At 45.0% G+C, this 11,292-nt stretch overlaps 1 protein-coding gene across 2 annotated transcripts; it reads right to left on the reverse strand.

Moving 5' to 3' along the window:
• Nucleotides 1-450: 450 nt before the first annotated feature.
• Nucleotides 451-2,513, reverse strand: TXNDC2 (thioredoxin domain containing 2). 2 transcript variants are annotated; one of them, XM_010373426.2, is made up of 2 exons: nt 2,172-2,513; nt 451-1,881 (listed from the first exon to the last, which is right to left on the reverse strand). In XM_010373426.2, exons 1-2 carry the CDS (start codon nt 2,278-2,280, stop codon nt 467-469), a joined length of 1,524 nt encoding a protein of 507 aa, XP_010371728.2. In that variant the 5' UTR covers nt 2,281-2,513; the 3' UTR covers nt 451-466. The 2 variants fall into 2 exon arrangements, with proteins under 2 accessions (XP_010371728.2, XP_030781945.1); XM_030926085.1 differs by having other exon boundaries at nt 451-1,877; nt 2,371-2,477.
• Between the last annotated feature and the right edge of the window lie 8,779 nt (nt 2,514-11,292).

The following is an 11,292-nucleotide window of genomic DNA, read 5'->3' on the forward strand; positions in this document are numbered from 1 at the left end:
ACTGAGACGTGAATCTTTCCAATTCCTTATTTCCAAATGTATCTTATCAGAATCCCCAAAGATACATAAGCATGAGAAAAGAAGTTTCCATTCATCTTTCAGTCATCTGCCTCTATAGAAAAATTATCTAAATTTTCAGTCTTGCTACAAACACTAAATGCGTGGAATTTTCAAAGGCAAGTGAAAAATAAATACATATCAAGATTGAAAAATAGGAGACCGTGGGACTTAGCAATCTTCACCAGAGGAATTTCTAATTTTACACTCTCCCACCAACAGAAACACAGTCACAATGTACTTTAATGCTTGGACTGTATTTTGAAAAGGGTAGAGTTAATATTATCATGTACGAGCAGTGCCATTTGGACATACACTTTTGTTATACCTGATCGCTTTGTGTAAATAATAAAAGATAACTCAAAAGCTATAAACATCTGACTGTCTGCACTGTTTTCAGAATACATGTTTACTTTAATTCTGCAATGACTGCTTCAAGTTTTTCCTTAAGGGCGCCGCAAAACTCATCCACCTTTTCTTCTTTTTTATAAAACTGAAAGGTTGGGACGCACATGATGGCGCAGTCTCTCACCACCTCCTCACAGTCATCAGCGTCCACCTCCAGGAACACCACGTCCTCATGCTTCATAGACAGGGCGTGGAAAAACGGTTTGATGGTCCTGCAGGGCCCACACCACGTGGCCGAGAAGTCCACAGCCACCAGTCTCTCCCCAGCCTCCTTCAGTGAAGCCTCAAAGTCTTCCTTGCTCAGGATCACTTTCACCTTGTCCTCCTCCAGGGACTCCGTTGTATCTTCTTCAGGCTTTAGGATGTCACCCTCCTTGGGCTGGATGGCTTCTTCTGGGGACTTGGGGATGTCACCCTCCTTGGGCTGGATGGCTTCTTCTGGGGACTTGGGGATGTCACCCTCCTTGGGCTGGATGGCTTCTTCTAGGGACTTGGGGCTGTCGTCCTCCTTCGGCTGGATGGCTTCTTCTGGGGACTTGAGGATGTCACCCTCCTTGGGCTGGATGGCTTCTTCTGGGGACTTGGGGATGTCACCCTCCTTGGGCTGGATGGCTTCTTCTGGGGACTTGAGGATGTCACCCTCCTTGGGCTGGATGGCTTCTTCTGGGGACTTGGGGATGTCACCCTCCTTGGGCTGGATGGCTTCTTCTGGGGACTTGGGGCTGTCGTTATCCTTCAGCTGGATGGCTTCTTCTGGGGACTTGAGGATGTCACCCTCCTTGGGTGGGATGGCTTCTTCTGAGGACTTGGAGCTGTCATCCTCCTTCGGCTGGATGGCTTCTTCTGGAGACTTGAGGATGTCACCCTCCTTGGGCTGGATGCTTTCTTCTGGGGACTTGGGGCTGTCATCCTCCTTCGGCTGGATGGCTTCTTCTAGGGACTTGGGGATGTCACCCTCCTTCGACTGGATGGTTTCTTCTGGGGACTTGGGGCTGTCATCCTCCTTGGACTGGATGGGCTTCATTGAGGACTTGGGAATATTGCCCAGCTTGGACTGGATGGGTTTTGCTGAGGACTTGGGGATGTCACCCTCTTTGGGTTTGATGACTTCTGAGGACTTGGGGAGGTCGTCCTTCTTGGATTGGTTGGTTTCTTCTGGGGACTTGCAGATGTCACCCTCCGTGGGTTGGATGGTTTCTTCTGGGGACTTGGGGATGTCACCCTGCTTGGGATGGCTGGTGTTTGCTGAGGACTTCGGTAGGTCATCACCCTCCTGTGGAGCACCAGACTCCTCTGTGGGCATGTGGAACGTGTGGCTGACCATGGGGAGAAAGGCCTTCTCTTTAGCCTGGACTGTGTCCAAGAACTCTAGGGCCAGGAGAGGCACATTGCTGGACAGGACTTGTAATGAACTTTCTGTACCAAATAACATAAAATAAATCAAATAGAAAAGCAAAAGAAGAACCAAATAAATTCTCATCATATTCCAAGGAAGACTGATGTCACTCTTAGAGACCACGAATGAAGTCTGATGAATGGTGTACTGATCTGAATAACTCGTTCAACAGAAGGACAAACAGCATGTAGTTACATGTATCTTCTGTATGCATGTTCTTAAACCACAACTTTCCCTTCCTGGTTCAACACCCTGCCCACTCCCTAACTGCATAGGTCTTTAAGGCAACCCTCTTTCCTCCCCTACTTACCATTAGCATCACCTTCATTTGTTTCTTCCTGAGTGTCCAGCCTCATTTCTGGTGTTCCAGGGGCTCCAGCTTTAACACTTTCCATTACTAGTTCCTTATCTACATCCATTCCTGATCCTTCACAGATGCCTCATAATAAAGGCCGTACCCTCCAACTTTTTGCAAGCTATCCATCCTAACATCAAAATATGAGTAAAACTTATATTTGGGTAGCACGTTACAGTTGGTTTTCCTTCTCTGTATTCACAACAGTGATGTTTGAGAGCTTCAAGGTGGCTGCCCTGTGCTGAGGCTGGGACTATGCATTCACTGGCATCATTTCCTATAACACAACAAACCACTGAGGTCAGAACCATTATGATGAGCAGTTTACACATGAGAAGCTATGAGGCTCACTTAAGGTTGCAAAGCTAGGGTAGGGGCAGGTTCCACAGCTCACGCTCTGCACTGTGAGGCTGTGCTGGACTGCTCGCCACAAGTCCCGTCCAGCCTGGGTTCTGAAAACGAGTCCTGTCCAGCCTGGGTTCTGTGAATCAGCCTTCTTTTCATCTCCCTCCAGGATCCCGCAGCTCCAGCTTTCTCTTTATGACTCACCCATTGTGACCAGCTCCTAAGTATCTCCTCGAAACCATGTTAGCCTCCTCTGCAAAGTGTCCCACGATGTCAAATGTTCAGCTCCTGCCAGACGGCCTTTTCCCACCTCCCCCACCTCCCAGGCCCGCCAGCCTAGCCTGTGCCCTCTCCCGTGCAGGCACATCCAAGTACACGGCTCTTCCAGCCTTTACGTGCAGGAGAACAACCTCTTTGTGAATAATCTGGGTTCCATAAGCCACATCTACCCCATCCTGTGGAATGGGAAGCCCAATACCTGTCCCCCAGGGAGATTTATTTTCATTAGTTCAGGACCACTGGCTCATTTTCCACCCTCACTCTGCACAACACATCTAGTCCAAGGCAGGAAGAATCAGTGGGGAATTTTGCCTTCTCTACACACACTTTGAACAAATCCTCATGTTTCAGTTTCACTCCAAAAATATAAGTGTCAAAAGTGGTCAGGTGTGGTGGCTCACACCTGTAATCTCAGTACTTTGAGAGGCCAAGGTGGGAGGATTTCTTGAGCTCAGGAGTTCGAGATCAGCCTGGGCAACATAGCAAGACCCCATCTCTACAAAAAATACAAAACCTAGCCAGGCATGGTGGCACACTCCTGTCCCAGCTACACGGGGAGCTGAGGTGGGAGGTTTGCTTGAGCCACTGAATTCAAGGTTGCAGTGAGCCATAATCACTACATTGTACTCCAGCCTGGGCAACAGAGCAAGGTCCCGTCTCTAAAAACTAAAAATAAAAGCGTTGAAATCTAAATGATAAGACCTCCACATTGTCAATAGAAACCTCGAAACATCTAATGGCGATGGTTCAATTATCTGGATTTTTATACCAAAACATGTTTTACTAAGGGATAGAGAGACTATTCGCCATAGCAAATCCATAGTTCCTTTTTTTTTTTCTTTGAGACAGTCTTGCCCTGTCACCCAGATTGGAGTGCAGTGGCACAATCTCAACTCACTGCAACCTCCACCTCCCGGGTTCATGCAATTCTCTTGCCTCACCCTCTCGAGTAGCTAGGGATTACAGGCATGCAACCACCACACCTGGCTAATTTTTGTATTCTTTTAGTAGAGACAGGGTTTCACCATGTTGGCAAGGCTGGTGTCTAACTCCTGACTTCAAATGATCCACCTGCCTCAGCCTCCCGAATGGCTGGGATTACAGGCGTGAGCCACCATGCCTGGCCCAGCAGATCCATAGTTCTTGATGACATGAATCCTATTCCAGGAAGAGCTCATGTTTCCACACTGTTTCCTCAGCTGCTGCCAAGGAAAGCTCTCCCCTCTCTCACCAGGAGACTCTGGGCCTTTCTTATGTGATATTTTAAAGGATGGGAGGTTGTCTTCCCTCTCCGATGCCAATGGCTTCCACAGCTGACAGGTCTCTTTTCATGGTGCCCTATTTTAAAACAGAGTATGAAAATAAACGTCAGCCACTTACCTGCTCAGTGTCTTCCTTCCCAGTGTTAGAAGAAAGGAGGCGAAGCAGGGAGGGTGTGCATCATTTGCAGAAATCATCATGAACAGATTTTATTAGCACAAAGTGGGCAGCATCTTTGGCCCTTGCTCATTGGTAAGTTAATTTATTTCCTTGGACCCTATCTTGTACAGGTCCCTGCTGTTTGGAAGGGAGTGGATGAGGACAAAGAGGAACTCCATCTCTGAGAGGCAGAGTGAAAACATCACCCCTGCCATCCCAGTAGATGCGGAGGCAAAGGGACAGATGCCTGTGTCCCAGCCTCCTTTCTCTAGGTTGATTGCCCGCACAGATGCTGATCAGATGTGCGGCTGGGCGCAGTGGCTCGTGTCTGTCATCCCAGCACTTTGGGAGGCTGAGGCGGGCGGATCACCTGAGGTAGGAGTTCAAGACCAACCCGGACAACATGGTGGAACCCCGTCTCTACTAAAAATACAAAAGTTAGCTGGACATGGTGACGTGTGTCTGTAATCCCAGCTACTCAGGAGGCTGAGGCAGGAGAATTGCTTGAACCTGGGAGGCAGAGGGTGCAGTGAGCCGAGATGATGCCACTGCACTCCAGCCTGAGTGACAGAGCAAGACTGTCTCAAAAAAAAAGATAAAAAAAGAGTTGCAGTTGAAAGCAGAGGCGCATCTGCCTCCTGCTCCACCTGGAAGGCCAGGAAGAGCACTCATGGATTCCACATCCAACACAGCACTGTCCTCATGCAGCATGACCCCTAGTAGAGGGTGGGAGTGGATGTGTGGACCTGGGGCAGGCTCCACAGCCTGCAGGGAGGAGGTTAAGGATCTAGCAACCATGTACACCCCAGAGTGCATCTGGGAGTGCTCTGAGACTGGTGAAAGAGGCCTAGGGGAAGAAGCCACAGAGGAGGAGGATCTGTGACCAGAGGCAAGGACTGGAATCACAGACTCCAGCCATGAGTAACATCACGATGCCCCTGTCCTAAATGGAACCAGTGAGTACTTCAAGAGATCTCAGGCTGGGGACCAGGCCAGACCAGCCAATTCACATGGGAAACCAGTACAGGACGAGAGCACCTGGTACTACATTATCCACACAGCCCTGGGCATCCAGACAGCGTGGAGAAACCGAGAACTCTGAAAGACTGCACCGCTACACCGTGGAAAAAGGTTCTTTGAGCCGAGATTCCACAAACAGGCAAACTTAATTCGGTTTCCCTGCTCCTCACCATCTCACTCCAAAACCCATTGAGATAAGGCTCATGGGAAGAACGAGCCGTTCTAAAGAGATGGATAAGTGATATTGCACCTGCATGTCTTAGTAAAAGAGAGGAAATCTGTGATCCTGTTACATTTATACTTGGAGATCTTCGTGTGTTTTAGGTTTGGCACTTGTTCCTGATATTTTTACTCTTCCTTCTGCAATTCAGATGAATTCCAAGCAACTTGAACTATTAATGCTTCCATTTGACTTGTCATAAAAATGTATGTTTTCTTTCAGCACAAGCTCATCCCCAAATAGCTCATGAGCCCTTATGTCAGTCAGGTTGTGTCTCAGGAAACAGAAACAACCAGCTATTTTAGGCCTGGGATGATTTGGGCAATTATAAAACTGCTGGCAAGGCTGCCCATTTAGGCTAGGTATCCGGAATGTTTCCCGGAACACTGAGCAATGATTCAGAACAGGCTTGCCAGGATCACTACAACCTCCAGGATATCAGGAAGAAAGGGGATTAGAAGGCCACCACCCAAACGGTTGGTTTTAATAACCTTCTGCTACAGTCGCCGTCCAGGGGTGAGTATGCTCCAGTCCGGACTCCCTCTGAGTATGCTCCAGCCCGGACTCCCTCTGCGCTCAGAGCTGGAGATGAGTTCTGGTGATCTGTTCCAACCCCCACTGGGCCCCTGCTCAGACAGAGGCAGAGCTGATACTGTGGCCTCCTTCTCAAGAAGGTTCATCTACAGGTAGAGGCTAATTCATACCCAGCGACTTAGCTGCAAGGGAGTCAAGGAAACATGACTTTTTCTTCCCAGCCTCTGCAGTGCAGGGAGGCATATCAGAAGGAAGTTGGAATAAACACTGCATGTAAAACCATTTCTACCACATCCTTATAGGGACAATATTGTGCACAAGGTTTTTTTTTTTTTTTGAGATGGAGTTTTGCTCGTGTCGCCCAGGCTGGAGTGCAACAGTGCAATCTTGGCTCACTGTAACCTCCGCTTCCCAGGTTCAAGTGATTCTCCTGCCTCAACCTCCCCAGTAGCCAGGATAACAGGCACCCACCACCACACCAGGCCAATTTTTGTATTTTCAGTAGAGACAGGGTTTCACTGCATTGGCCAGGTTAGCCTTGAGCTCCAGACTTCAGGTGATCTGCCTACCTCAGCCTCCCAAAGTGCTGGGATTACAGCCTAAGCCACTGTGCCTGGCCTATGTATGAATTTGTTATATCTTTTGCTGGCATACATTTTTGGTTTATAATTACAAAAATAATATGTGTTCATAATATAAAAATTAGAAAACAGGTAAGTAACAAGAGAATAAAAATTACTCATAGTGCTTCAAACCTCAGGAATCATTGCTGTGATAGTGTGATGTACATTCTCTGTCTTTTGTCTATTCACATGTAGATATTTTCTTTTTTTTCTTCTTTTTTTTTTTTTAAGAGATAGGGTCTCACTGTGTCACCCAGGCTGGAGTGCAGCGGTGCCATCATTAGTCACTGCAGCCTCGAATGCCTGGGCTCCAGCAATCTTCCGGCCTCAGCCTCCCAAGTGCCTGGGACTATAGGCGAGGACCACCATGTCCAGCTAATTGGTTTTTGTTTGTTTTGAGACGGAGTCTCGCTCTGTCTCTCCGGACTAGAGAGCAATGGCACAATTGCAACCTCCACCTCCTGGGTTTGAGTGATTCTCTCACCTCTGCCTCCCGAATAGGTGGTATTACAGGCACGTGCCACCATTCCTGGCTAAGTTTTGTATTTTTAGTAGAGATGGGGTTTCACCATGTTGGCCAGGCTGGTCTCGAACTCCTGACCTCAAGAAATCTGACAGCCTCAGCTTCCCAAAGTGCTGGGATTGCAGGTGTGAGCCACAACGCCCAGCCTGTTTTTTTTTTTTGTTGTTGTTGTTGTTGTTGTTTTTTAAAAATTTTTATACATACAGGGTCTCACTATGTTGCCCAGGCTGGTCTCAAACTCTGGGTTCAAGCAGTCCTCCTGCCTTGGCCTCCCAAAGTGCTTAGATTACATGTGTGAGCCACTGCACTTGGCTGATATTTTCAGATGATATAATTTTCCAAAAAGATACTATTTTGTAATCATTTTCACTTAAGAATATATTTCCATGTTTCCTCCAGTGAAGGTAGGGCAGGGAATGGGGAGGGCACCCCAAGGCCTTGGGCCTTTCCTCAATTTTTCCTCCCTTGAACCTTGAGTCCCTTGGTCTATGCTTGTGCAGATAACTCAGTGCTTATTTTATTATGATATTTTATTCCTGAATTTTGGCAAAACTCCTTAGGCTTAACCTATTGGCATCAAAAACATTGGGCACTTGTGTTATGTGTCTCCCTCGTTATGACTTATTTTAGTCATTGGCCAGGCACTCGTGTTTGGAATTAACGTGATGAGTCCTTCTCCATTCAACCCCATTCATGCAATCACAGATTACGGCACTAAAAATCTACAACGGAAGAAATGCCAGGAAGAGGCCATCCCAGCATTAAGAGATAGTCTTATCATCAAAGTAAACAAGTAAACCAAATGTTCTTTCTTGCAGCCAAATAACTTTTTTTTTTTTTTTTGAGACAGAGTCTCACTGTATCATTGTATCACCCAGCTGGAGTGCAGGGTACGGTCTCGGCTCACAGCAACCTCCACCTCCCGGGTTCAAGTGATTCTCCTGCCTCAGCCTCCCGAGTAGCTGGGATTACAGGCACCCGCCACCACACCCTGTTAATTTTTGTATTTTTAGTAGAGACAGGGTTCCACCGTGTTGGCCAGGCTGGTCTCAAACTCCTGACCTCAGGTGATCCACCCTCCTTGGCCTTCCAAAGTGTGGGGACTACAAGCGTGAACCACCACATCTGGCCTCCAAAGAACCTTACAGCAAAAACTGAATTATATGTAGACACACTAATATCAACCACTTATTTATGTTTTTGAAATCATAAGTTTGACCATAATTATTTTGGTCTATCTCTAAATAAGACTATCTCTCTTATTTAGATTGTATCGAGACGTAAAGAAAAATAAATTTAGGCCAGCCATGGTGGTTCACACCTGTAATCCCAGCCCTTTGGGAGGCCGAGGTGGGTGGATCATTTGAGGTCAAGAGTTCAAGACGAGCCTGGCCAACATGGTGAAACCCCGTCTCTACTAAAAATACAGAAATTAGTCAAGTGTGGTGGCATGCACCTGTAGTCCCAGCTACTCGGGGGGCTGAGGCAGGAGAATCACCTGAACCCAGGAGGTGCAGGTTGCAGTGAGCCGAGATCACACCACAGCATTCCAGCCTAGGTGACAGAGTGAGACTCTATCTTAAAGAAAAAAACAAATTAATTTGAACGTCTCCTAGATTGTCTCATTAATATTGTAAATGTTCTCAAATATTAGTTAATAATGAACAGAATAAGTAAAATATTATATTATCATAAAAATAAATGTTTTTGGCCCAGCAGGGTAGCACATGCCTGCAGTCTCAGCTATGCAGGAGGCTGAGACAGGAGGATTGCTTGAGCCCAGGAATTGGAGTCCAGTCTGGGCAACATAGCAAGATCCTGTCTGTAAATAAGTAAATAAATAAATGTTCTTTATAACGGAACATTTTTCATGTCAAAACACGCTCACCTATAGCAAGGGTCAGCAACTTTTTTCCGTAAGGGGTTGATAACTATTCCAGACTTCACAGACCTCACTTCTATCGAACTACTCAACTCTGCTGTTGAGTATGAACACATGAAACAGTCGCACGAAAGTAGCTATTATGGGTTCATTGTGTCCCCCCAAAATTCATAGGCTAGAGTCTTAATCCCCAGTACCTCAGAATGTGACCTTTTTTTTTTTGGAAATAGAGTGATTGCAGATATAACTAGTTAAGATGAAGTTACACAAGAGTAGAGTGGGGCCCCTCATCCAATATGACTGACATCCTTATAAAGAGGGGGACATGCGGACGCAGTGAGACGACAGTGTGAAGAGGCGTGGGGAGAAGACGGCCATCTACAAGCCAAGGAGAGAGGCCTGGAACAGGTCCTTCCCTCACAGCTCTCAGAACACCTCGATTGGATTTCTAGCCTCCAGAACTGTGAGACAATCCATTTCTGTTGTTGAAGCAACCCCATTTGTGGTGGTTTGTTACAGCAGCCATAGCAAACTAGAAGCAAATATAGAAACCATACACAGTACATAAATGGATGGGCAACGCTCTGTCTCAATAAAACTTTATTTACAAAAAAGGACAGCTGGCCAATAGGCTATAGTTTGCCAACCCCTGACCTATATAACCATTTTTAATGGCTGATTAGTGTTCTTTTGAATGGATGAATTATAGTTTATTTACATAATTTTCTGTTGGTGGGTAAAGATTGGTTTTGATTTTTTACTATTATAAACAATGTAGTAATAAACATATTTATGAAGAAGTCTTTCCACATACTAATTTTCTTCTTAGAAAAATTATAAAAATGGAATCCCTAGATCAATTGGCAGACATTCCAGAGACTTTTGATAGATATTGCCAAAATGTTCTTACAAAAAGCTGTTCTATCAGCAAGGTATAAAAGTGCAATTGATGGACAAAAAAGTTGTCATTATTAACAATTTGCATTTCTTGATTGAACATTAGTATGTCATTAGTACCAATTTGCATTTCTTTATTGAAATTTAAAAAATATTTATAATCAATTTCCATTTCTTTCTTTACAAATTGCTGTGTCATGGCCTTTGCTTAATATTTCTTGAAAGGAAGGCATATCCATATATACTAATTTTCTTAACATATATAATTATATATAATCTCCTTTTACCAGTCATTGTCATAGTTTTTTCTCAGTTTCCCTTTTAATTTTGTTGATGATATTTTGGGAACAATACATTTCCATTTTTATGTAGTCAAATCTTATCAATTTTCTCTTTTCTGATTTTCTGATTTCTCCTGGTGATCTATTTATATATAAACTTCTGAACTTTTGATTCTGAGACTGCCTCCTCTACAGCCCCAAACCAGTAGTAATAGTAACGGCAATAAAAACAATAGTGCTAAAACTTTCGAGGATTTAATTCAATGAGAATTCTAATATAAGGAAATAGTTTAAAGTGAAGTTAGTCTACAATTCACTCCTTTTGCTAACTTATTAAAAATTCAACCATCTCAGAGAGTTAAAGAGAGCATATGTATACATTATGGGCTTTTTTTTTTAATACTGTATATACCCCAGTGCCCACCAATTTACTGTGGAATAATAAAAATATTCTCCCTATAAAGATTCAGACTCTTGGTTATTTAGCCTAATGGATAGGCAATGGGGAGGGGGAAATTTAATATGGATCACCACTAATCAACACAGTAAGATGCAAAATGGGTGCATTTTGTGGAATTTTGTAAGAAAAGAGCCCTGCTGGAAATCATATCTCCAAATTAAGATTTGGAGGTAAAAGAATCTTAACCCTATTACCAAGTGAAAAGGGTCATGTCTGATGAGCTAAAAGGCAATGCTATGAAAAAGCAAAGCTTTTTATGGCAGGTCAACCAGCAAAGAGGCGAGTCCAGCTCGAATTTGTCTCCCTGTGCTGGTTTCAAGGCAGTAATCTTATTAGGAAAGGATTAGGGGGTGGATTCCGGGATCAGTAGGTAATTGGTGGAAGGAAAGGGGAGCTCTGGAAACTCCTCCGTGCACAGTTACCTCTTGACAATGCCCACCTCATGAGTTGCATGTATAAATTTCAGGGGGAGTTACTATGAAACACACGGTGGAAATATGGGCTGTGACATCAGCAAGCTTGTTCTGTGCAAATTCCAGTTGGCCATTTTGGTTCCAACCGATTTCAGCCAGTTTTGAAATCTCACAAGCTGA

Source organism: Rhinopithecus roxellana, chromosome 21 (genome assembly GCF_007565055.1).
Source record: "Rhinopithecus roxellana isolate Shanxi Qingling chromosome 21, ASM756505v1, whole genome shotgun sequence".
Taxonomy (NCBI): Eukaryota; Metazoa; Chordata; class Mammalia; order Primates; family Cercopithecidae; genus Rhinopithecus; species Rhinopithecus roxellana.